We start from the raw sequence: 27250 nt of genomic DNA on the forward strand, positions 1-27250 counted from the left end.
TGATGGGGATGCAGGTGAAGCTGAAGGAGCGTCTGGGCGGCTGGTTTCTGTTTTCTGATAGGCCTCCCTTTACCAAAACCTAACCTGAGGGTGTTTTGCCCTGCCACGGGCCTGCGTGGTGAGGCTGGTGTGGTTCGGTTATTGTCTTTAACTCACTAGGGCCTGTTTTGAGAATATCCTGCCCATTCCTTTTCACATTGGCTCCAGTGGTTAGTAGTACTTACAGTGGCCCTCTTAAAGCTTTTCAAGGCAAGAATGCATTCACTAGAAGCTTCTAGAGATGACGAGAAGCTCTTTCACTTCAGGGGGAGGGGGGCAGTTGCCCGGCCCCCTGTGGAAACCCCTGTTCTGAGGGTGTGTACAGAGGTGAGCGTTTGTCTGAGGTCTCGTCGGTGCCCCTAAGCCAGCCAACTCTCCGCGTCACGAGTCGGTGTCTTTCCTTTCATTACAGTAAATTGCGGACGTTTTGTTTGCACATAAGTCTTTGACCTGTGTTGAGAGGAGTATCTGGGTCAGTGTTGATGGCAGGAGCAGTCAGCAGGATCAGGAGACATGTTTCATTCCAGTCCCAGCTGGGTGAGGCCCCAGGCCACAGCTGACCCTTCTTGCCGGTCGCGCTTCCTGCCATTGGCGTGAACGTGGTTGATTCCTTCTGCTTACCTCACAGGGGGTTAAGGAGAACAAATAAACTAATGTTGCATAAGTGCCCTAATTTTTTTTTTTTTTGCGGTTCGCGGGCCTCTCACTGTTGTGGCCTCTCCCGTCGCGGAGCACAGGCTCCGGACGCGCAGGCTCAGCGGCCATGGCTCACGGGCCCAGCCGCTCCGCGGCATGTGGGATCTCCCCGGACCGGGGCACGAACCCGCGTCCCCTGCATCGGCAGGCGGACTCTCAACCACTGCGCCACTAGGGAAGCCCTGCCCTAATCTCTTCTTAGGGAAGCAGTGTAAGAGTTTTACGCGTCCTGACATATACGTGCATAACTGACGCCGATGCTGAATTTACACCCAAGGACTATTGACGGGTCGCAGCTGAAAGCGGCTTTACTGTCCCCTTAGAGTCAGGAAATACTTTCTCCACATTGCAGCTGCTTAACTCGACCTGTGCCATGTCCCCCTAAATAGTGTGTGTTTGTCAGTATTATCCACTGTTTTTGTACTTCTGCTGTTAGTGACAAGGGAACTAAAAGATACAAACTATTAGTTTTACCAATATCAGCAAAACAAATGACCCTTTTGTTCTGCTGTGTGGATGGCACAGGGCTAGGCTTGGTGGGGGCGACCTGGGGGAGATGGGGGCTTCTGTCCTCTTGGGACTTGGCCACTGCTGTGCGATGCCCCAGGCACACAGCCTTTTTCTGTGGTCCCCAAGTTGACGAGGAGGGAAGACGGCGTGCTTGTCCCTCTGTGTCTGCCCTCACTGCACTTTTACTTTGCATGGATGGCTTTCTCTCAGCGTGGGACACTGGCCCGAGTGTGCTGCTCCTTGGCGGGAGCTGCACCCAGGCTGCACAGCCGGGCCCTGCGCTCCAGCCCCGGTGGTGGCATGCTGTCCCCTGAACTGTGCCCCGTGGATACCCTAGAGCTCCAGGTGGCTCATCCGAGCTGACCAAAGCCCCCAGCGAGGACAGCGCCTCAGGCAGGCCTCACCTCCTGCTCTGCTCGCCCATGTGACTTGGGGCAGTGGTAGGCCGGCCCCTGGGGAATTTGCGGCCGTGACTCCTCATCACATGTCGCCTCCTAGATAACTGGTTTGGGGAAAATTGATGTTCGAGGTGCAGGTGCGGATGGAGGAAGATGAGAGATCGATCTTGCCCACAAGGTCTGCGAACCCAGGACCGCCCGGACATACTGGAGAGGCCGCGGGGCTTTATCGCTGGGGAGGAGCTCACAGGGAGCCTCTGGGAGCTGAGTGTTCAGCAAGAGAAGGAAACGCATTTAACCAGGAGGGAGAAGTAAACGTGATAGCTGGCAGCTCTTGGGAGGGGAAAGAGACCAGCTCGCTTTAGAGCTGCGCCAGGCGGTCTCGGGACTCCTCGTAACAGTTACGGGGCTGGTAGGTGGAAACAAGGCCCAGTATCTAAAGGGGAGACAGCCTGAAGGTTCTAATTTGGGCTCAACATTTAACTGTTTTGAATGTTCCTAAATGTAAGTGGCTGGATAGATTTTTCATGAGACCAGACCCATCTGCCTTTGTAGAGGGGAAAGGGGGTGGTTTTCAGCATAAAAGTAAAGTGTGTGTCTTTAAGAGTGGCGTTACTTACTCTCTGTTCTTCCAGTGAACCTTGGGACCACTGGTTCACTCTCAAATTACTAAGCTTATCCGGTTGAAGATAGTAGCAGTAACATTAATAAAGAGTGGTGGCTTGGTGTCCTATTCTTTAATTTATGTTATTTGTTAACCTGTATTGTTAGAATGACTTTGCCTCCCCTGGAAGTAGTTTAGTTGCTAATGTAAACGTTATTTTCCCTGATCATATTTGTCTGATGTCATGTCTTAATTTGTTCCCAAACTAAATCATTGTGGTTTTTTTCCTCCTTTTTCCCAATTCTAGGTCTATGGTACCATTGCTTCAGGTGATATCAAGGGGTTCTCCTATGTCTTTTGAAGATTCTAGTAGAATCATCCCACTCTTTTACCTTTTCAGCTCCTTGTTTAGTCATTCACTGATTTCCATACATGATAATGAATTCTTCGGTGATCCCATAGAAGGTAAGAATTTTGAGGAATTGGTTTGTTGCTGGGCCTCATGGCCTGTCCATTTTCATAGGTGATAGAAAAGTTTTAAGCCTTTTAAGTCTTTCAGTGTGTTAAGAAATGAAAAAAAACCCAAATGTGATAGGAACTTGGTTTATGTTTTCCAGTTGTAGGTCAGAGACAATCATCAATGATGCCTTTCACTTTAGAAGAGCTGATAATGCTGTCTCGATGCCTTCGAGATGCATGCTTAGGGATCATCAAGTTGGCTTATCCAGAAACAAAACCAGAAGTTCGAGAAGAATATATTATAGCCTTTCAGAGTATTGGCGTTACCACTAATTCTGAAATGCAGCAGTGTATACAGATGGAGCAGAAACGGTGGATCCAGCTGTTTAAGGTAACGAGTGTATGAAGAGCTTTGCTTACTGAGGTGAAGTAATGTGCAGGTCTTTAGAAGAACAGAAATAAGGTTTGCTTCAGGCATAACTGTCAGTCTGAAAAACTTTGAAGAAAAGTCATTTTCATTTTCCATTTGCCTCCTTCTAAAGCCTTGTTTTTACATTGTTACACGTATCTTTTCTAAATCGCCCCAGGTACTTCCAATGACAAGGTGATGTATAGTTAAATTTTTTTTAATGTTTTCAGTTTTATTTTTCACTAAAAAATCTCTTACAGATTTTATGTATTTAATCTTCTAAGAAATTGAGTAACAAAGGTAGAATAAGATCATTAACTTAATGCAAGTTGAATATAAATTATTTTAAAATATCTTCATTTTTAACCATGCAGAAAGAGAAGTTATGAGTTACTGTGGCTGGAATGTTGGCAGGAAACCACCACCACTGAGAATAGAACTACTGGGGCAGAAAAAAAGAAAAGAAAAAGGGTGCTTGACTTCCCATGAAATTTCTGCAGCAAACACATCTAGTCAGCTAAAATCGCTCATTAAAGGAGTGAGAGCAGAAGAAATGCATTTTCCAAATTGAATGCGAGATTTACAGTCCGTTTAATACTAGCGACCTCTCGCACGCTAATGTTCAGTTCGAGTCATCAGCTGTCCCTTTAGGTCTTTTATCACTGCTTTTGTCAAGCTATCTATTTAATTGAAAGAAGTTAATTGAATGAAAATGATCAACTAAGCTTGTATTAATATTGCTAATGGAACTTTCTTCTTGGCCATGTTTGGAGAAAGATGTCAAGCTAGACTTTAGGAAGGGCCCATTAATGCTTGCACTTAACCTGATGGGCTAATTACGGACTGCTTATTCATCCTAGGAGCACACGATAGGCTCTGTCCAGCCCATTCTGCCCGATTTTACAACACATTTCACTTATGAGCGCGAGCATTAGTAGCAGTGAGAGTAACTGATAATGTTTTGATTGCACTGAATACAGTGCTCATGCATCCCTGAATTTATAATTTGTGCAGATTGATGTAATATATGTTTGCACAATTTATTTTAATTACCTATCTCTGTATTTCTAAGTAAACTTTTAGGGTCACTTGTTGAGCCCTTTAATATATCCTTGCTTAAAGACTGACACTTCTGCATCTTTTCTAAGTTAAAAATAAGCTATATTGCCCATTTAAAACTTGTAATTCTTATGTAAGCTTTTCCTGGATAGGGGTATTAATGGTAGCATGTATGTTTTTCTTTTAAGTATTTAATTAAACTCTGGGATCTTTGTTAGTAAAACTTTCCATTATGTATGTTATCAGGTTTTGTGTACAGTATCAGATAATTTCATTATTTTATAGCACCTATACAGAATTTCATAATTTTCATGACAGGCTTATCTTTAGGACCCAGAAATGTCTGAATTCAATAATGCTGTATAGGGCTTCCCTGGTGGCGCAGTGGTTGAGAGTCCGCCTGCCGATGCAGGGGACATGGGTTCGTGCCCCGGTCCGGGAAGATCCCACATGCCGTGGAGTGGCTAGGCCCCTGCACCATGGCCGCTGAGCCTGTGCGTCCAGAGCCTGTGCTCCGCAAGGAGAGAGGCCACAACAGTGAGAGGCCTGCGTACTGGAAAAATAATAATAATAATGCTGTATAAGGTGTTTTTTCCCTGGTCCTATTTTATTTTGCTTAACCATTAAATGAAAATTTTGTAGTGAATTTTTTCTTATGACTCATTACTACTTTATTAAGGATTGAGGGGTTTTTGTGGTTGGTTTTTTTTTTTTTTTTAAAGAATTAGGGTAAAAATTCACCTTTTTTGGAACAAGATTGTTTTAGGTTTGAAATTGAGTTGTTATAAAGATCTTCTGAGTTTAGAACAGACTTGTTTGAAGACAAGTTTCTGAATGAGATTCCTGTTCTTTGAAAAAGATTTTTTTTTTTGTACTGCCTGCTATTGAGCTGAGCCCAGAAAACGAAACAAAACAAAATCAAGGCAAGTCTTTGAAAGGATTCAGCTGCTATTAGTTTTTCTTTTAAGAAAAAATTATCCTTAATATGAAATAATAAGAATTTAACCCTCAGTGGTTGCTATGTTTCAGACAATATTCTAAGGGCTTTACGTATATTAGTTCATGTAAAGCAGTAATTCTGTGAGGAGGATACTATGATTATCCCCATTTTGCAGATGAGGTCACATAGCTGGTAGATGATGGAGGCAGCATGTGAACTCAGCTGTTCCTCTCCACTGTCCCTCTGAAAAGTACGAAAATAAACGTTTAGCATTTTATGTATATTTCAGTGTCAGATTTTAGCTGAAGGATTCAAGGTAGAATCAACCAAAGAAAGTAGTAGCGTTTTGCCAGTGACTTCCTGCCTTCTGTTGATTCTGACAGAGCTGCACATGATGAGAGCCGACTCCTTCAACCACCAAAACCACTTTCATTTTTCAGCCTCCTGATGGCCCCTCTCAGACTGATTTCTGAGAGAGGCCCTGGGGGCTGGTCACAGAACACAGACTTTTAAGTGGATGGAGTCATCTTTCTTGTCACTGTAGGAATTGAGGTCAGTTTCCAAGCCCTGCATTGACACTGCTAAAACAGTTTATGCATTTATCAAATTTATAAACTCCTCTTGAAGTGTAATTTACAGCTATAATCGCTTTAGCCCTGTGAGGCGATGGGAGCCCCTGTTGGATTTGCCTTCTGTGTGCAGCTGCCAAGCTGAACTGGAGCCGCCTGAGAGAAGGGACCGGGAGGGAGGCCTCACACCTGCCTTGCCTGCGTGCGCCAGACAGACGGACACACAGGGCTGCAGTACGAGGGAGTTTCGCTTTCCTGGTGGTTGGTTTGCATTTTTCAGTTTTGAAAAGACTCTTTAAAAGAGTAAACCGTAAAAAAAAAAAAAAAAAAAGAGTAAACCGTGAAAGCCACAGCAATGCCTCGTTGGAACGGAAACGTGCTGCTGTTAACCGTCGGTGTTGGCCAGTGAGGCGAACCCAGGCTCCCTTGGAGGTGGCAGAGCTGCCCCGTGTCCTTCTCTGTGTTTGACTTCAAGAAATAATTTTGTAGTGTTTTAAACATGCTGCAGAATACTTTGACTTTTAAAATACACCAACTTTAACAAATAGTCATGTTGACAGCAGGAATCCTTACACTTAATGACTTTTATAGGCTAGGGTGTCGTTACTGTCAGTATTTAAACACCCACTGTGTTTATCTGAGAACATTGGCTGCACCCTGTGCTGGGGAATCATAAATGAAGTCGGACAGAGTCCCTGTTCTTTGAGTATCACTATATAATGAAAAAGAGAAACTTTCAACTGATGATGTTGAGCTAGAACAAAGCTAAGAGTACGCAGGATGGAAAAAAGAACTGCTAAAGTCATTCTAAACTTTGGATTACACGAGGAAAATCGTCATTCTGGCCTTTTATGAGATGATAATCTTAAGAGCTGGTACTTTACTGGTTTTTCTTTTTTTTTTTTTCCGGTATGCGGGCCTCTCACTGCTGCGGCCTCTCCCGTTGCGGAGCACAGGCTCCGGACGCGCAGGCTCAGCGGCCATGGCTCACGGGCCCAGCCGCTCCATGGCATGTGGGATCTTCCCGGACCGGGGCACGAACCCGTGTCCCCTGCATCGGCAGGCAGACTCTCAACCACTGTGCCACCAGGGAAGCCCGTATTTCATTTTTTAAAAACATTTATTTATTTATTTTTGGCTGCGTTGGGTCTTTGTTGCTGTGCGTGGGCTTTCTCTAGTTGCAGTGAGTGGGGGCCACTCTTCGTTGTGGTGTGCAGGCTTCTCATTTGCAGTGGCTTCTCTTGTTGTGGAGCACGGGCTCTAGGCCTGCGGGCTTCAGTAGTTGTGGTGCGCGGGCTTAGTCGCTCCGTGGCATATGGGATCTTCCTGGACCAGGACTCGAACCCGTGTCCTTTGCATTGGCAGGAGGATTCTTAACCAGGGAAGCCCTGTATTTCATTTTTACATATTCTTCATTATGAAATCAAAATCGAAAAAATTCTTTATTGTATATTTATCACATCACACATTTACCACACTTAGGTACCCATAAATTATGTGCTGTGTCCTATGCTTTGTTTTGAAGTTTTAAAATAATTACCTAAGATGTTCGAACTTACATAACCAAATTTAAGACAAAAAGATTATTACAGTTGCCTTTCAAAATTTGGACTCTGTATTTTTTTGTTGCAGTAATAAAGCTAAGTATCAGTGGTCTCCATTCAGAAATATCACAGTTGAACATTTAAAGTCTTTAACTTGGACCGTTGTCAGGTGGGATTTTTATGAGTCATCTGTGTGCTTCTAATCAGTCATCTGCTTGGTCCTTTTAACATTGGGGTTAAGGGAAACCTGCTTGTAGGTGTCACCTGTTCTGTTTTTTGTTGTTTTTCTTTTGTCTGCGCGGCTTGTGGGATCTTAGTTCCCCGACCAGGGATTGAACCCTGGCCCTCAGCAGTGAAAGTGCAGAGTCCCAGTCCCTGGACTACCAGGGAATTCCCTGATATCACCTGTTTTTTATTTCAATGGCAGATAAACACACATAACAGTTTTGTGCATTTCTGAGTATTTGCTTCAGTAATTTTGTTAGTTTTTGAGTATTAAAGTTTACATCCAGCGCGGAAGAAGATGACATGGGAGACAAGAGTTAAACATATCATGTAAAATATAACACTAATATGGTTTATAACTGTTAAAGTCTGCCCGAACTGTGTACTGAGTGAGGGACATGTAGTTATCCCAGTGTCTGCTTGTTTGCTGTTTTATTTCATATTTCTTAACACACTGGTTCTCAAGTCTCACTGTGTTTCACGACCTCCTAGGGATCAGTTAACAATTATTGACGGGCTCACCTCAGGGGAACTAAGTTCAGTTGCTGTTGGTGGTGCCCGTTGGGGTGTTTGTCAGCAGGAGGTTCTGAAATGCAGCTGTGTTGACCCACAGGCCTGACCGTGTGGTGAATTCCCTTTGGGCAGATCTTAGTAACCTCTGATCTCAGTTTGCAGACTTGCACCCCAGGACTGAAGTTAATCCTGCCGGTCTCTTGGTGCTGGTCCTGTCTTCTGTAGTAGGCATGTCTGTGCGAGGAGATTTGATAAAATTAACTGAAAGAGAAACTGTCTTTTGATCTCAACACTGGGCGTCTGTATTGATCCAGTATAAAATCGTTACTTCAATTTTCTTTACCTGTGACACTCTTCAGTTTACGTGGTTTTTTAACAGTTACCTATGTAAACTTTGCTTTTTCAGTACTAAATATTCCTAACAGTTTGTGATACTGAAAATGAATGCAGAGGAAGGGAATGTGTTTAAAGGTGTTCTGAAATCACAGAATGGATCCAGTTAAAATTTTCATGGTTACTAAAAATTTGTGTTTTTCTCTAAAACTTAGAAGAAAACTGGTTTAAAGGAGAAGAATGCTCTTAGGGGATCTGACATTTCTAAACTATTTGGGGAATTGGTCCAGGGCTCATATTGCCAGAATTAACACGTTAAAGATATGTGTCACCCAGTTAGATTTGGATTTCAGATAAACAGCAAATGCATTTTAGATATAAGTATGTCCTGTGAAATATTTTGGATACATTTATGCTTTTTAAAAACAATATTTGAGACATACTTTGAATAAAGCAATATTTGGGTCATATTTATACTCAAAAATTCATTTGACGTTTATCTGGAATTCAGCTTTGTCTAGGTGTCCTGTATTTTCTCTGGGAGTCCTAGAGACTGCATATATTGAAACTTTATAATGTTTCATTTCACAGTAATTTAAAAGAGGAATGTAAATTATGGCATTAATTACCTCTTAGATAGTTTGATAATGTTTGTGACCTATAGAAAAGAAATGTCCTCATCAGCATAGATCGGATCGTGGTGAATACCGGGAGGTGGATGACAGCCTGCTCCTGGGGGTTAGGCACCTGTGAACTTGAGCGTGTGCAGTGGGGATGGTGTCAAGAGTCTGGGGGGTGTGAGAGCCATGAGTTAATGGGTGCAATTGAACAAACACACGTAAGTGTTTGTCAGAAAGCACGTCTTTTGTCAACAGCTGTGGTGTGTTGTGGGTAAATTTCAGCACAATGTCTGTTAAATCCAAATTTACTCAAAATACCGACGTAATTGGTTAGGTAAAAGGAGAGATAAGACATAATGTGCGTCCTGCCACAAGCCTGTGCTTCACTCTCCACTGTTGAAAGAGCATCTGTTGGTGCGAGCTGTGTGGACCCGACGGAGTTTGTCTCAGACCCAGAGAGCACATGGAATGAACTTACTGGGATCTCGTCTTTTCTTCTGAAGAGCAGTACCGAGAGACTTCCCAGAGTTGGTGCCGTAGGTCAATGGCCTTACTCTGTTTATGACCAGCGGTTAACCAGATAGAACCAAAGACTAGGCCTTTCTCAGTCTACCACAGCTGCACTTAAAATCAGTCATCGTAAAACATTGCATGTGTGTAAGCTGACCCCTGAGCAACTGATTGCTTACCTATGCTAGTTTCTGCTGATTCGAAAAGGACAGTACCATAGTATTACAGTAGGCTTTAAAATACCACGAGGTAGACGTCACAGCTAAATTGGCAAGATATATCCACCAGTGTACAAGCTGTGTTCTAGATCTTGAGAGGTTTTTGCTAATGTGGTTTTGTCTGGATGGCCAAACCGCTCAAGCATTACTTTTTCTCTGTCACTGGGCAGATCATCCAACCAGTGTTGGTGTCATAGTGGCCTGAGATATCAACCAAGGACCCTTTCTTACCCACTTTCGTTGGACACACAATGACATTTCCTAGTTCTTTATTCAAATTATATTTTACTGAATTAGAGGCAATGTGTACAGAAAGCCTGGCTGACTTTTTCAGAAAATACCATCATAGTCATTAACTTCATAGTAGTTGTCTGATCAACTCCTGGTTGTAAAGGTTTAAAACTTTGGTTTTACAACTTTGTGTTGGTTTATCTTTGTTTATTACAAAACACATTTCTATTTAATGTATAACTTCATGTCTTTTTTAAATAGACAGTACCATTAAGATCTCTTTAATCGTACATCACAGAATTTATTATACAATCGTCCACCATCAGGTACCTAGTAGTTTCTAGGTAGGTACTTGGGTTCTGTTCATGGGGGGCTTACCGCACAGCCAGAGAGGGAAAACAGCAGTGAAGGACTAGGCTGTGATAATGCGGTGGGGGGGGGGTAGCCAGAGCATGCGGGGAGGCTTTCTGAAGGACGTTACGCTGAGTTTGCGTGGAATTGCACTGGGACGCAGACCTAATTCCAGAGGCTTGTGTAAGGGAAATACTGAAATGATCTTTCTTTTTGGAAGGTTGACAGGTGTGTCTAGGACACTGCTTCTCACCCCCCACCCCTCTCCCGCTGCCAGCAGCCTTGAATAGAGTGTTTTTCAGAAAAATAAGAAATGTGTTTTACCTTAGGGAAATTGCTGTACTTGGAGATGTCTTTTATTATAGCTCAAATGGGCTAATAGGTTTCCCCATTTGTGTTTTAAAACTTAATTACTGCCTCCCTTGCAGTTTTTAAGAAATCAGCCCTTGCACACATTTGTGTTAATAATTTTTCTCTTTGCCGGTAGATATTAACCGCTTTGTACCTAAAGCTAACTCCTGTAATCACAGAACGAGGTGCTTTTCTGCAGACAGACCTGGTGGCAGTCTAGCCAGCTCTTCACCACGGAAGCCCGCGTCCTCGGGCACGGAGGTGAAGCGGTGCCGTGGCCTCTCACTCCTGACCGGAAGTGTTGCCGTAGTTCCCGAGCCTGCGTGTGACGTGTTCCTGTTCTCCCTCTCAGGTTATCACCAACCTAGTGAAAATGTTGAAGTCCAGAGACGCGAGGAGAAAGTTTTGTCCTCCCAATCACTGGCTGTCAGAGCAAGAAGATATTAAAGCAGATAAGGTGTCATTTTTAAATCTTCTAAATATTTTTCATTAAACGTATTTTTTCAGCTTTTATCTTTTGGGGGAGAAGAATAAATCCTTTAAAGTTGTTTAACTTATTATGTAACTAAACATTAACAGTAAACTTTTGTGTTACTAACTCTTAGGTCACCTAGTAGAACGTAGAGCAATATCGTTGGCTCCCACATGCATCCTGCATTTGTTGTTAATCCTAATTTGCTCTTAACCACAAAGTATATTGAAGCATAATGGGGTTTTGGGGGGTTGAAAAAAAATTTTTGCTTTTATTGTTATTTTCAGTATATATTTAGTACTTAAGAGGTGGAACTTATTTCTGGTTTTCTAAAGGGACAGAGAGAAATGTGAATATTACTAAGATCTAGATCTAAAGTAGATTAAATAGTATAATCTATTTCAAAATAAATTAAGGTAACATTAACAAAGGACACGAGGTGTTTTCATTGTTGTCTGTCAGAGAAACGCATGACTGGATTCATCTCAGAAACTTGAGGCTGGGGGCACAGGGTGGTGGGTACGGAGCAACCAAGATCACAGAGATGTGAAAGAAAACAGGGCTGTTTTAGAAGCATCGCTTTGTCCGCATGGAGTATTGTCTCTTTGAGTTAAGCATGTGGCTTGAGCTCTGCCCACTGGCCAGGCTGAGATGCTGTGGCAGGTCCTGTAGCAGTGCAAGCCTCTGGGGCCCATGTTGGGGTTTCTGAACATTTCCCACCGAAAAGAAAGGGTCCTCGGCACAGTGGTTCGTGGTAGGTCCAGGGAGGAAGTGCGCGAGACGGTGGCGTGTTCTTTCACCTGAGAGCGGGGGCCACGGGAGATTGTGTGAGGGCCGGGGGCCGCCTCAAAGGGCTTTAGCAGCCAGAGGTGGAGGCGAGCGCCAGCAGCATAGGTGCAGAGGACTAACCGTCAAGTGTGTTTGAATCTGTGAGTTCATAAGGATGCTAAAAAGAAGAACTTCATTCGCCATCTTTGTGGGATGCAGAGGAACCGCCCTCGTTTTAAACACTGGTAGGAAGAAGGAAGTCATCACACCTTTAGCCCGCCTTTCCTTTGTGAACTGTTCGTGGGCTAACCGTGGAGTCGATGCTGTGAGAGCCTTCTCGACGTGGAAGTGTTCCAGCTGACAGCACGTGAAGACGGTGTCTAGCCTGCCTGCTCTGATGAAGTTCGGTGTCGGCCCCCCGCTGAAGTACAGTGGAGACGTGGGCCGGAGGCCTGGGGGACGAGGGTCTTGCTGCTGCTGTGCTCCAGGGAGACTGTCAGCTGAGCCAAGCAGTGTGTCTGGTGCCTGTTGACAGTTGGCTGCTATTTTCCCACCAGTTCCTGCTCTCATCGCTGACCTGCGACCAGCGGTGCTGAGCACGCGTGCCTCTCGAGGAGAGAACACCGTCCACCTCCGAAGTGTTTCTCCCGGAGACCAAGCCTGGTGAAACTTCCAGATGTAACGACAAATTTATAGGAAATGGAGGGGCTAGAAGTGCATGCTGACACCATGATGCTGCAATTAGCAAGATCCACACAATGGGGAAGATTACGGGACAAATGCTTCTGCTTCCTCATCAAAGGCACAAGGGCAGAAATGAGGGCTGAAGGGACCTGACAGATGAAAAGGATTCAGAGACAGTACACACTATACCAGCCTTATTTGGATGCTCATTCAGACAATTTTTTAAAAAATTATGAGAGTGAATATTTGGTAATAGTGAGAAATTAATTTTTTAAGGGTGATGTGGTTTTCTTCATAAAGCAGTCATATTATGATGATTTACTATGTCCAGATATTATACATCGTTGACTAGAGCACCAGCATAGGAGAGAGGTTATGAAGAGGTCTCCTGAAAAGGACAGGAGGTGGGAGAGAGGGACGCAACTAAATAAATGTGAAACACCGGTGCAGCTCGAATGAGGCAGGGTAGGCGTGTGTGCTGGGACACAGGGAAGGGCTGACTAAGCAGGGTGTCTGGTCCCCACAGGTCACCCAGCTCTACGTCCCGGCGTCCAGAAGTGCTTGGAGGTTCAGGCGAATGGGGAGGATCGGCCCCCTGCGGTCCACCCTGGACGGTGAGCTCCCTGGGACCTCGTCGCTCTTCTAACTCGTGTTTACTGAGGTGTAGTTCACGTACTGTGAAGTTCGCTCTTTAGTCTGCTGGTCTGTGATTTTTGACCATGATCGACCAGGTAGAGGAGTTTCATCGTTCCAGAAAACACCTCATGCCTTGTAGCCAGCTCCTTACCCTGGCCCCTGCAACCACAGGTTGGGTTTTTTGTCCCTGTATATAGTTCAGCTTTTTCCAGAATGTCTTTAAATTGAACCATACAGAGTGTAGCCTTGTGAGTCTGGAAAGGAAGGTACACACAGTAACGAAGGTTTTAAACTGTGTTGCAGTAGGTCTGGAGTCCCCGCCACTGTCTGTGTCTGAGGAAAGACAGCTCGCCATCCTAACAGAGTTGCCCTTTGTGGTTCCGTTTGAGGAGCGAGTAAAGGTATGGAATTTGGTTTCTTTTCATGTGTTTTGTGGTTATTTCTATCATCTCAGAGTTAAAAAGTAACACCAGGCTTCCCTGGTGGCGCAGTGGTTGAGAGTCCACCTGCCGATGCAGGCAGGGGATGCGGGTTCGTGCCCCAGTCTGGGAAGATCCCACATGCCGCAGAGTGCCTGGGCCCGTGAGCCATGGCCGCTGAGCCTGCGCATCCGGAGCCTGTGCTCCGCAACAGGAGAGGCCACAACAGTGAGAGGCCCGCGTACCGCAAAAAAAAAAAAAAAAAAAAAAAGTAACACCAATGGAAAAAATCTCTATAAAGTTGCCTAGTGCCTATCTCGTTAAATAATTTATGTTTTTCTTATTAGATTGTTAATAGTTGACCATGATTTATAAAAGCATAATCCAATCAAATACCTCTTGAAAAAATGTTTTGTTTGTATTCACCAACTTATTTAGCAATTTCTAAAAACTACTACACTTCTGGCTTCAAGAGGGTGTTTTTTAGGTCTGCCCACTCTTTTCACAGGATGAACATTTAAAGCTATTGACATTTCTTCATTAAAATACATACACACTCACGTATACACATGGTGTTGCATAATTCCTGAGTGCCCTCTACTGGATTTTTAGCATAAAAAAAATTACTTGAATTTTATCACCATAGAGATATTCCTACTAATATTAATGTACAGCTTTCCAAAGCTACTCTTCTTCCTGCCACCATCTGGAGTTTTATAAAAGGTTTCCAAAAGGAAATATTGAAAATATGACATAGCATGGGATTTTTAAAATTTGTTGTAAAGTGGGGAAAAGGAACAATATTACAAATATATAAATAGTGCACGTTCACTGATAAGGCATAAAATCAGTATCTGATACCTTGGCCTTTAAAATTTGTTTCAGAGTTTATGGAGATACAGAAGGTAAAGTGAAGGTTTATTTTGCGGTTTTTCCTTTTGGTTGCTTATGTTTATAACGTAAAATCTGTTGTTTTCAAGTAACCTTATCATTTCCCCTCTTAGATCTTTCAAAGGTTGATTTATGCAGATAAGCAAGAAGTTCAAGGAGACGGTCCATTTCTGGATGGAATTAATGTCACAATAAGAAGAAATTATATTTATGAAGATGCTTATGACAAACTTTCCCCAGAAAATGGTATATATGATTCTCTCTGTATGTGCACCTGTGGCAGTGGGAGGCTGGGGGACTACAGAAAAGGGTGATCATTAGACAATTAGTGTTGATTATCTTGTTCTGTAATGACTGTTCAAAACAAATGTAGTAGGTCAAAATTGGGGGATGTATATTATCAAATAATAATTCTAAGATTAACAAATAATTATTGCTCCAGAAGCCTTTCAAATATTCATTTGTTTTTTTAAGGAAAGAGCTTTTCTTTCCCCCAAATGTCTGTCTAAAATTTAGTTGACAAAAAAGCTATGATTCTAAAAATGTCGTATATAACAGGCTATTTATGTAAACATCATAAATTGTAAGCCAAGTTAAATACACTAATATAAACACCATTGCAATCCAAATTTCTTTATCAGAGGTTAAGTGTGCTTCAATGACACTGCTATTAGATAAAAGAGAATTATATATTGTAACAATAATTGGGACAGCATTTAGAGGTCAGTGACACATTTTGTCTTATGTTAATCTTTGACACCCAGTGTTAAAAGTTTTAGTGTTATTAATATATATATTAATAATTTTAACTTCACAATATGGTACCTGTGATATTACATTAAATCGGTGTTATATCAATGCAGGTATTAAAAACGAAAGCCTGGCAGGCTCCAGCTCACATCTTTGGGAGGTGCTGGCAGGTTGTCAGATACAGAATAACGGTTGCCTTTTCTTCCAGGGGAGTAATTTCATTTTCTTCTAGGAAAGCAAAACCTCTCATTTTGAATACTTTTCTTTCATATTGTGGAACAGTGGAGGAACGCTAACGTCACTTGTTCCCTTACTCTGTGCCAGGTTTTGTGTGCAGAATTTTTGTCTTTAACCCAGCTTAGTTTGGTCGTTTAATCTGTGCCATTGCCCTCTGAGGTCAAGTATCAGAGACTGAGACAGAGTTTTAACTCAAGTCTGACACAGGCTGTGAGCTCTCCTCTATCCCAGGTTACTGTTGCCTAGGATGTCGTGCTTTCAAAACTTTTTGTATGAGTGGGGCAGATATCGGGTATTCTGACACCTAGTCTAACATATTTTTGGGGAAAAAAAAAGTTCTCCCTCCTTTGGGATCTACAGTCCTTCATAATCAATTATTGTAGCTGTTGTATTGTGTTATGTGTTACTGTGTTAGCAGTTTCTGTCTCTGTGTCTCCCACTTGACTGAGGCCCTCACGGTTTAAGATGGGATCCTGAATCCTTGTTCCTCCCACCCAGCTAGCTAGTGCTCAGTAGATGTTCGTTGAATTTGTGATTGAAAACAAGAAAGACAAGAGCTCTGACGGAGTCGTAAGTTGGCAGACGGCTGGCATCTTCAGAGAAGAGCTGAGATGTGCTTGATGCTGGAGGGCTTCCTCAGATGCAGGGCGTGAGCCAGGTCTTGGGAGCCGTGTCTCCCAGGCTGGGTCACCGCGAAGGGCGTGGACGTTCACAGCCGACCTGGTTCTGCACCTGGTGGGCTTGGGCTTCCTGCAGGTCCTGCTTCCTGCAGGCTAGTGTGTGTCCGCGAGCTCTTCAGCCAAAATGAGAACACGTGCTTAGCAGCGATTTTCAGTTAACTTTATTTCATGGAGATTAAGACGTTACTGCTCAGTGATAACAAGCCCCAAATTTCCTAATGAATCCTTAAGCTTAAAAATGATGTAAAAGTTCATCACACTCCAGCTCTCTAGTTGTGCAGGCTGATAATCTCATTGAGTTTAAAGATTTTGGAAGAATCTTACAATATTTATGTTATGATGCCTTAAATCTTTACGAGTGTTCTCTTGGTCAGGCCTTCTTAATAAGAATTTTTAAACCATATGTCAAAATCGTTTGGTATTTTGCTATGCAAATTATAAAATTAAATATCATCTCAGAATATTTAATTTACTTATGGAAAATTGGTTTGAAGTGCTTCGTTGACTGATCATTTACATATAATCAATTAATAGGGTTATTCCATACATCATCTAGTCATTAAAGCAGGTCCATTCTTTATGGGCTCTTATATCTCGTATCATCTCAGAACAGTTTTCTAAAGTGTGGGTTTCGCCCCATCTGGCAAGTGAACTGAACTGGTGGAGCTCAGAGAAGTTGAGTGACTTCTTTTTGCAGTAGGGAGCTAAGCAAGCAGAGTGGCACAGGTCCTGGCACGGTGATGCCACGCACGCACTCTCCACCGTGCCTCCACCCGGCAGCACTTTACCTGGGGGAGAGCGTGGCTTGTTCATCTCTCCTTGTGGTGACTATGGAGAAGGGACCGTATTTGCTCTCAGGAGTGTTGTGAGGGTTAACGTCTCGGTGAGCTCTTGGTGTCATCCATTGTCTGGGATGAGATTTGCTAGAGCTGTCGGCGCTGAGCTGTTCTGGACTCCATTCCTGAGAGCCTCACTTGTGCTCTTGTGTGTTGGTTCGTTGGATTCTGTCTTGCTTAATGGGCAGGGTTTATTACGTTGTTTTTCTGAAGAAGAAGTGATAATAGGGTAAAATCAAAGTACAGTTGACCCTTGAACAATGCAGGTTTGAACTGTGCGGGTCCACTTATGCAGATTTTTTTCAAGAAATATATTGCCAAACTTTTTGGAGATTTATAACAATTAGAAAAAACTTGCAGATAAACTGCGTAACCTAGAAATACTGAAAAAATTAAGAAAAAGGTATGTCATGAGTGCATAAAATATACGTATTGATAGATACTAGTCTGTTTTATCATTTACTGTCAGAAGCATACACAGATCTATTATAAGAAGTTAAAGTTTATCAAAACTTACAGAAACACTTGCAGACGGTGTGTGGCGCCCTTCACAGTTAGGAGAAATGTAAGCAAACATGCAGGTGCCTGTAGCGCACGCTGTCCTGCTTTAACGATCTCTTAGCCGCCTCCCGGTGCTCCTGCGCTGAGTTCAGTGTGGTGTGGACCCCCTTGAGACAAGCGTGACCCTCATCACCTCCGCCTGAGCACACGTCCCCTCCAGGAAACCGCGAACCCAGTAAAAAGTGATGGCTCGTGGTTCTTGTGTATTTTCCCTTGTGTCTAGTGCAACCCTGTGAACCTTAGCGAACACGGGGGACCAACACAAAGTGCTGCAAGTGATGCTGGACGTGCTCCCAAGAAGCAGAGAAAAGGTGTGACGTTACGAGAAAATGTTGGGCTGTTTGATGTGTACCTGCAGCTCTGGTTACTGCCACTTCAAGACAAATGAATCCACCGTGAGGACTGTTGTAAAAAATAAAAAATAAGAAAAGGAAATTTGTGAAGCTGTGGCAGCAGCTACACCAGCAGCACAAAACCCTTGTACTTTTGGTGACGTACCTTTTTATTTCATATTGAAAATGCGTGCAGGATTGCTGTAAGAAAGGCATGTCTATAGACTCCAATATGATTTGAGGAAAAGTAGTCTTTCTATATGACTTTTTTCTTCTATACATGTTTTATTCTCTAAATGTTTAATTTCCAATGACATTGATGTCATTGAAAATTAGTAAGAAACTGTGATGTATTATTTTCATAACATAATATTTTAAGTTTACATATTTTATTTATACAAAAGCCAGATATGTTTTCAGTTAATTTACTTTTTCTAAAAAATTTTCAAAGTCAGAAAATATATCCATATGTTTTGTTAAAGGTTTGCATTTCCCTTACATACTTTCAAATTTACTTTCTCTTACTGGTCGTAAAAAAAGAATAAACCATCTAATAACCATGTTGCTTTAAAAATTGTCAAGGGGCTTCCCTGGTGGCGCAGTGGTTGAGAGTCCGCCTGCCGATGCAGGGGACGCAGGTTCGTGCCCCGGTCCGGGAGGATCCCACATGCCGTGGGGCGGCTGGGCCCGTGAGCCATGGCCGCTGCGCCGGCGTGTCCGGAGCCTGTGCTCCGCAGCGGGAGAGGCCACAACAGTGAGAGGCCCGCGTACTGCAAAAAAAAAAAAAATTGTCAAGAGTTTTCAGGAGAGCCTAAAAATTGTCAAGAGAGCCCTAAAATTTATTTCCAGTTTGTTCAAAATAGTGTGTTATACTGCTACTTCGTATCTTATATGACAACTTAAAGCAAAGGGAAGGTGAAGGATCAAAAGCTGAAGAATTTAATGCCAGCAAAGGATGTTTTGATAATTTTAGGAAGAAGTGTGGCTTTAAAATTGTCAAGATAACAGCAGAAACAGCATCTGCCCACCAACAGGCAGCAGATGAGCTCCCAGACGCTGTTAAGAAAATCGTTGAGGAGAAGGGACATCTGCCTGAACAGGTTTTTAATGCAGGCGAAAGTGCCCCATTCTGGGGAAAATCTGCCACAGAGGACATTTTTTAGTGAGGAGGAGAAGTGAGCACCAGTATTTAAGCAGGAGGGGCGGGAGTGCAGCTGGGTGTATGGGCAGGACTGCCCTCATCTAGAGAGCTGCTCACCCCAGCCTCTAGGGGAAAGGTAAGCACCAGCTGTCTGTCTTTGGTTGGACAACAAGAAGGCCTGGGCAGTGAGAGCCCTTTTTCTGGATTGGTTCCATCGGTGCCTTGTCCTTGACCTCATGAAGCACCTTGTTGGCAAGGGATGGCCTTTACAGCTCTTTCGATATTGGCAATGCACGTAGCCACCCAGAAACCCATGAGTTCAACACCAAAGGCATAGAAGTGGTCTGCTGGCTCACAAAACACATCTCTAATTCAGCCTCTAGATCAGGGGGCCATAGGGACCTTTCAGGCTCATTACACATGGTGCTCCATGGAAAGGCTTGTCAACTTGGTGTCAGAGAACCCAGCAGAGAGAACATCGTGAGAGTCTCCTACCATTGGTGATGCCATAGCTGTTATAGAAAGAGCCGTGAAAGCCGCCACGCCAGAAACAGCACAGTCCTGCTGGGGAAAAGCGTCCAGATGCTGTGCATCACTTCACAGGATCTACGTCGGAGCCAATCAAGGAAATCGTGAAAGAGATTGTAAATACGGTAAAAAAAAAAAGGTGGGGTGGGCTTTCAAAATACGGATCTTGGAGAAAAAAGGCAAGAGCTAGTAGGCACCAGGTGAGAGGAGCTGACAGAAGACGAATGGGTGGAGATGAGAGCCTCTGAACCACAGCCAGTGACGAGGACAGGATGCAGAAGAAGAGCACCTGGCGGCAAGCAGGCCACCTGGCGGGAGGGTTCTGATTGCTCGACGTCGCTCCTGACTTTTACGCCTTGGACCCTTCTGTGATGTGGGCACTGGAACTAAAGCAAACAGTGGAAGAAGGAGTGGTTCCGTATAGAAACAGTTCTAGAGAAATAAAAGAGCAAAAAAGTCAGGCAGAAATTATGATCTGTTCCCGTAAAGTCACAGCAAACGTGCCTGCCCCCCCTGCCTCCCCTTCCACCTCCCCCGCAACGCCTCCTCCTCGGCCTAATCACCGCGAGGACGAGGACGAAGGCCTTTGTGCTGATCCACTCCCACTTCGCAGTGAGCAGCTTAGCTCTTGTGTGTGTGAGTGTCTTCCTGGGAGAGTCTAAGAACCGTGTGAGACATTTCTGTGTCATCATCATCGTGGCCCAGGTGTTCATTGTGTAGACAGATGACAGTTCATCGTGTGCGGGACTTGTACTGAAGTGGACAGCCCGTGCTTACATAAGTGCAAAGTGAGCGATGCTAACTGTAAAATTAACGATGTGATAGCTTTCTTACTCTCAAAACATTGCTTTCAAAGTAACGTTACCGTACAGTATGCCTCCCTCTCTCTTGTAATTGGAGAAACTGCTTATCGGCCTCTCATCACAGGTAAGTGATTTTTAAAAACGGGTAACAATGCTACCAATACTGTATCATGGATCTGACTAATGGCGTATGCCATAAACATGCTGTAAGGGTTCATTCCTTAGTGTGTAGGCTAGGCTACCGTAAACAGTCATATTCTTGACGCTTTGTTACCAGTGCACGAATCGTTATACCTGTAAACAAATAGGAATTTCGTTTTCACGTTATCTTTTCATTTTCAATGTCTAGTGTTAGTAATGTGTATAACATCTACAGTGTTCTGTATCGTGTAAGACAGTGTTGGTGTGGGTACTGACAGCCAGGCGATTCATCTTGAAAGCAGATGATGTAAACTTGACATGTCAATAAATACAGTACAGTACTGTGAATGTATTTTCTCTTCCTTATGATTTTCTTAATAACATTTTCCTTTTCCTAGCTCACTTTATTGTAAGAGTAGAGTATATAATATGTATACCATACAAAATATGTGTTAATCGACGGTTTATGTTGTCGGTAAGGCTTCTGGTCAACGGTGGGCTATTAGTAGTTAAGTTTTGGGGGAGTCACAAGTTACAACTGTGTGATTTTCAACTGTGTGTGGGCCCCTAAGCTCTGAATTCTTCAAGGGTCAACTGTAATATACGACTTAGGTCCCCCCACCCCAACCTTACTGTGTAAGTAGATACTTTTAATCTGTCTTTTGAATCAAGTAGTGGCAAGATACCTAGAAGACTAGATTTGCTTCTAAAAATATGGTGCTATTGTATATTGCTGTTTACAGAAATGAGCTTCAGGGAACCACAGAATCTCAGTTCTGGCCACAATTGAGGAAGTGACGTCTGTGAGTGGCTGTGGAGCCTCTGAGATACAAAGACCCGCCCCCCGCCCCCCACTTCCCCCCCCCCCCCCGCAGAAGATTAGTGCTGCAGTTTGAATGAGGGTTAGTGGTTTGGATGAGGGTTAGTGGTTTGGATGAGAGGGTTAGCGGTTTGCATGAGGGTTAGTGGTTTGGATGAGAGGGTTAGCGGTTTGGATGAGGGTTAGTGGTTTGGATGAGGGTTAGCGGTTTGGATGAGAGGGTTAGCGGTTTGGATGAGGGTTAGCGGTTTGGATGAGAGGGTTAGCGGTTTGGATGAGGGTTAGCGGTTTGGATGAGAGGGTTAGCGGTTTGGATGAGAGGGTTAGCGGTTTGGATGAGGGTTAGCGGTTTGGATGAGAGGGTTAGCGGTTTGGATGAGGGTTAGTGGTTTGGATGAGAGGGTTAGTGGTTTGGATGAGAGGGTTAGCGGTTTGGATGAGGGTTAGTGGTTTGGATGAGAGGGTTAGTGGTTTGGATGAGAGGGTTAGTGGTTTGGATGAGGGTTAGCGGTTTGGATGAGGGTTAGCGGTTTGGGTGAGAGGGTTAGCGGTTTGGGTGAGAGGGTTAGCGGTTTGGGTGAGGGGGTTAGTGGTTTGGATGAGGGTTAGCGGGCGGGCCTTGGAGCACCACCGCTTACAGAGTGTTTACACTTTGAATTTTTCAGAAACCTGCTGCTGCTAACTGTTGACATTCAGTTTGAGAAATACTGTACATGACAAATAAATGCTTGTAGTTTATCCTGAAAACTGAGTGTTGAGAAGATATATGTGAAGGTCACAGAGAACCAACTGTGTTTTGTGTTGCATCCGCGGTTATCTGCTTAGAATTCTTCCTGCCTTTTACCTAGACCTTGAGGGTGAACATGCTTGGTAATTGTATTGATCAAAATAGATGCAAATAACGTTGTTTGTGGAATTTAATCATCATTGAAAAGCATGTTCTTCATTTAAATGTAGTTAAATTTTAGAAATAAAAGAACGTGTTTTAGTAGAAAAGAACCTATGCTTTGTAGGTAATAGACATGTTTTAAAATTACAGTACTACCCTTTACAATATTAGCTGTATGTCCTTGGGTAAATCATTCGGCCTTCCCTGTCCTTGGATTTCTCACACGAGAATGGGGATTATTCTTAACCCAGAGGTTGTTAAAGGGTTGGAAGTGATTAATGTATGTGAAATTCCTGGCGTGAGTTCTGCCAGCTCGGGGTAGACGTCAGCGGTGGTTATTCCCTCACAAGCACGAGCGCAAGAGGGCGCTGCTGCCGCCTCTGGTCGGGTTTGTTTACTCCTGCACTGCCCTAGAGGAGAGCTCGCCAGGCACAGCTTTTGTCCCTGTGGCAGGATGGGTGGGCGGCCCTCTCCTGTGCAGGCGCCGTGGGCCTCAGTCCACACGTTAAACTGTCGGCCCTGTTTGAAAGGTAGTATAGAATATTCACACCCCAGGTCCTGTGACCTCAGTACTGACACTCGCACATCACAGTGCTGGAGTTCAGCTGAACCGACATTCTGCTAAACCCCTTTCCGGGGTGTTTTCTAGAGCTCACCTGTCCCCTGAGATGCTTTGGGTCAGATACGTGTGGGCGACTGCACACTGCTGGAAAGACAGCTACAGCGTGGACCCGGGTGCAGCCCTGCGACCTGGGTTCAGTTGCCCTCCACCTGCGGCTCTTGATGTGCAAAGCACCCGAAGGACGTTGGTGGGAGACGGTGAAGGACGTGTCAGTTACTTTGTCAGACCTGTTCCCTGATTAAGCCAGGGAGCCCCTGGTTTTGACTTGTGGTAGAAGCACGTCTACTGGCCCGTATTTGGGGCCTGTGCCCTGAAGCCTGTGTCAGAGGCTATTGCATTCATTGCAAGTGAGTCCGGGGCCTGGCATCCCTACTATTCAGTGCTGTCCTTATGAGGACCTGTGTGGAAATGCCCCTCACATGCCAGGCAGACTTCAGCAACTTAAAAATTGCATATTGTGGCACATTGTGTAACCAAAAATGTCCCCCATTTTTCAGCCAAACATCGTTTTAACTGATGCAGATTCTGGTGTTCTGACTCGTGTCCTGCGCCTCTTTCCAAGGGTCTTTGTAATGTTAACTTCGTTGACATCTGCTTTGTTCGTTTATCTTTTTGCCTTTCTTGGTAATAGTTTTCTGTTCCAGTATTATCCTTAGGTCCTCAATTCCATTCCCCTCTTCCTGGTATTTGAGTTTGTTACATCCTTTAGCATATGTGGGATAACTGTACTTTCTGCCAAACACACCTCCCCCGCCTCACTCCATTCTTGGTCTGTCAGTATCAGTGCAAAGGAACGTCTCTCTTCCCATTGTGGGCTCTGAGGGAAATACTGGTCAGTCTGTCTCATTGTCTCTTTTTAATGTTGATTTTTTTTTTTAAGTCTTGCATTAAAATATTTTTAATATTCTTGCTCCCCTTACCTAACTTCCTGTAATACCAGCTTATTTTATTGCTTTTTAAAAAAATATTTTCTCCTTGCCCCATCCCCCCTCTTTTAACAGAGCCTGATTTGAAAAAGCGGATCCGTGTGCACTTACTCAATGCACATGGCCTGGACGAAGCTGGCATTGACGGTGGTGGTATTTTCAGAGAGTTTCTAAATGAACTACTGAAGTCGGGGTTTAACCCCAACCAGGGCTTCTTTAAGACCACTAACGAAGGGCTGCTGTACCCCAACCCAGCTGCCCAGATGCTTGTGGGGGAGTCCTTTGCCAGACATTACTACTTCCTGGGCAGGATGCTTGGAAAGGTAAAGTAAACTTTATGTCAAAACGGGTCTCAGACCACGGGGTGAGGAAATGCGGTGCTTCTGTGTGGCTACCGCCTGTTTCATCGAAGGTCTTTATTCAGAATTGCTTAAGTAATTTTGATGAACCCCTGAATCGTGTTTTCTTACGTAATAACTGCTTTATAGCATTATACATTTCATACACAGTTACGTACATTTAAAAATTATTGATACAGTGTAGAAAACATGGGAAGCATGATATAAAATTCTGTTTATACACATAAAATTCTGTTTATCTGCTAGCATAGGTATGAGTACTGTAAATATTTTGTCTTTTCACAGTTGCTCTTGTTGATAATCAGTGTTAAAAGTGATTCTTTTAAGGTTCTATAAAATTTTCAAAGTGCTGTGAGGTGGAAGGCCATAGTTATTCAGTGTAGTTTGTGTTATATACGTTGTATGCAGATTCTTGAAAATTGGCCACTTAAGGATATTACGGTAATGCTGTAGTAACCAGAATGTTACATCTGATGGTATACACCATCTATACAAACACACCTTACCCTTTATTGTAGATGAAAGGAAAACTTAGTTATATAACGTAGTGGAAACTTCCTAGTTAATGGTGAAACTTTCAAAGCACACCTTCCCGTGAGAGTCAGAGCAGGACGAAGGTACCCACTGAGGCCAGTCCCACTTACTGTTGAACTAGAGCAGTGCTGGCCTTAGTCTGTTCAGGCTGCTGTAACAAGATCCCACAGACTGGGTGGCTTACAGACAACAGAAATTGACCTCTCGCAGTTCTGGAGCCTGGCGTCTGAGATCAGGGCACCGCGTGGTTTTATCTGGTGGAGGCCCCTTTCCTGGTTCAGAGCTGGTGCCTGCTCCCTGGGTCTTCACATGGCCGAAGGGGGCGAGGGAGCTCCGTGGGGCTTCTTTGCAAGGGCTCTAATTCCATTCACGAGGGCTCCACCCTCGTGCCCTAAGCACCAGGGGCCCCACCTCCTGACGCCATCACAGTGTGTGGGGTTTGGGGGAAACACAGACGTTGAGACCGTGGCATAGCTTGTGGGCTGCCATAGGCGGGGCGTAGGAGGTGGGGCTCCAGCTACGTTGGGAGGGGCTCTTCCCCACAGCTCGGGCCCAGTCCCCCAAGAACGGGATTCTTCTTTTTTTTCTTTTTAATTGATTACTAGCATTTTAAGTTATGGAAACATTTACATATAAGGTTATTTTGTTTGCTTCTTTGCACTTAAATAGTGTTGATAATTACTAATCCTAACAGGATGTGGCTGGCAAGTATCCCACTAAAATCAGTAATTGAAACTTATGCCCAGCTGTTGCAAGTGAGGTGGAAAATCATCTGGTTATTCCCATAGGAAATTGAAAATGAATGATTCTTGGTTTTTGAATGAATGAATGAATGAATGAATTCGTTCCACCAGTCGTAACTTACAGAGCATGGTGTGTTTGGGGACGTGTGCAGGGATTCCCCGGTACTCAAACTAACTACCAAGTACTCACGGTCATGACAGACAAAAAGTTTTACCCCAAGTCTACCGTCTGAGTCAGCAGCCCATTGCAGTGTCTAGTGGGTGGAGGTGGGAGGATCGTGTGGGTGCTGCGGTCCAGCCTCGGGCCTCCTGGCCAGCCCGCCTCGTCAGAGTGAGGAGATGTCTTCTGCCCGCTTCCTGGCTCCCAGCACCCACTTCTGCCAGGCACCGGGCCCAGTTCAGAAGATCCCTTCCTCAAGTTAGTTCCCGTTTCTCTTCATACTGGGATGTTTCTTGCAGTATAGAAGGAAGATGTAACTTCTCCCTGGTTCTGGAAAGTATCGTGCACAGTGCACACACCGTGGCCACTAACGACTGAGATTGATAATAAATGAAGTTCATGCTTTATGTTGCCCAAGAACCTGGGTGTGTTGTTATACAGATAGGTAAACATTTTTCATGGTATTTTGGGGAAATTTGTGAGGGTTTTTGGATCGTCTAGGAATGCATTTTTATTTCCACTGTTTGAAATAGTAGACTAGGAACGCCTGATATTTAATATTTACTATCCAACACATTTTAGAGACGGGCTGGATTATAACACAAGGACTGTAATCAGTACGGCTTCTGAAAGTCAAAGGAGTGACCAGAGGTGACAGTCTGAAACTAAGGGCAGCAAACTACAGCCCCTGAGCAAGTCTACCCGCCTATTTTATTGTTTGTTTGTTTTCTCTTTTTTTAAAAAAAGGCTTCACTGGAATATCATTTCCATATTGTCTGTGGCTGCTTTCCCCGGGGGCAGAGCTGAGCAGTGCTGAAGTATGTGCTGCTGGGCCCTTTCCAGGACAGGTTTGCCAGCCCTGCCGGAGGGCCAGCCGGCAACCAGACCATAAAGGGCCGGTGTGTCCCATGATGACAGGTTGGCTCTTCATCCCGTGGGTCGTGCAGAATCACTGTGTTCAGCAAATGGCTGAGGTGACAGACTTTGTACATTTTTAGGGAGACCCTGTGGAACCCACGCGGAGAATGGCTTTTAGAGACGAGGACAGCAATCCGGTCCTGAGTGACGGTGCCCTGATTACCTAGCGTCATGCTGTGAGGTCAGGTCAGCTGAGGACTGAAACGTGACCACTGGATTTATCAGCAAGTGTTTGTTTTCTGGGTGTTTTTTTCTTGTAACGTTTTATTGAGATAGAATTCTCAAACCATGCAATTCACCCATTTAAAAGGTACAGTTCAGCGGTTTCGGTGCATTCACAGGTTTGTACGACTGTCACTACAAATTTAGAACCTTTTCATCACCTGTATCCATTAACAGTTACTCCTCCCTTCCCACCCCCAAGACCTAGGCAAACACTAATCTACTTTTTGTTGCTTACTCTACTATTAATTAATCTGTTAAGGTACCGTTTGTCTCTTATTTGTGTCCTTATTCTGCACATTTCCTGTAAATTGAATCATGACACGTGGCCTTTTGTGGTTGGCTTCTGTCCCTCAGCGTGTTTTCAGGGATCACTCACGTTGTGCCGTGTGTCAGTACTTCACTCCTTCTATTGCCAGTTAATATTCTGTTGTAGGATGTAACCACGTTTATGTAACCATCCCTCAGCTGGTGGACATGAGGGGGGTAGTCGGTGGTGATGTTTTTAGTGGGGTGGCATGATAGACATGAGTTTGCTTTGGGGTGAGGTAAAGGAAATGGAAGGGTTACAGGTGGAAAGAGTGTCGGTGGCCTTTTCA

At 44.1% G+C, this 27250-nt stretch overlaps 1 protein-coding gene across 4 annotated transcripts in view; it reads left to right on the forward strand.

Annotated features, from left to right (window-relative positions):
* UBE3C (ubiquitin protein ligase E3C) overlaps positions 1-27250 on the forward strand; it is a 117812-nt gene that overhangs the window by 56527 nt on the left and 34035 nt on the right. For 3 of the 4 annotated variants that reach the window (XM_079931330.1, XM_079931332.1, XM_079931333.1), the window contains 7 exons: positions 2555-2712; positions 2865-3097; positions 10932-11036; positions 13030-13117; positions 13443-13540; positions 14563-14695; positions 23791-24038. In XM_079931330.1, the coding sequence (XP_079787456.1) occupies positions 2555-2712; positions 2865-3097; positions 10932-11036; positions 13030-13117; positions 13443-13540; positions 14563-14695; positions 23791-24038 (1063 nt within the window). The remainder of the gene's footprint in view (positions 1-2554; positions 2713-2864; positions 3098-10931; positions 11037-13029; positions 13118-13442; positions 13541-14562; positions 14696-23790; positions 24039-27250) is intronic. The other variant, XM_079931331.1, reaches the window with a different exon arrangement.

Source organism: Stenella coeruleoalba (assembly GCF_951394435.1).
Source record: "Stenella coeruleoalba genome assembly, chromosome: 9".
In the NCBI taxonomy this organism is placed as follows: domain Eukaryota; kingdom Metazoa; phylum Chordata; class Mammalia; order Artiodactyla; family Delphinidae; genus Stenella; species Stenella coeruleoalba.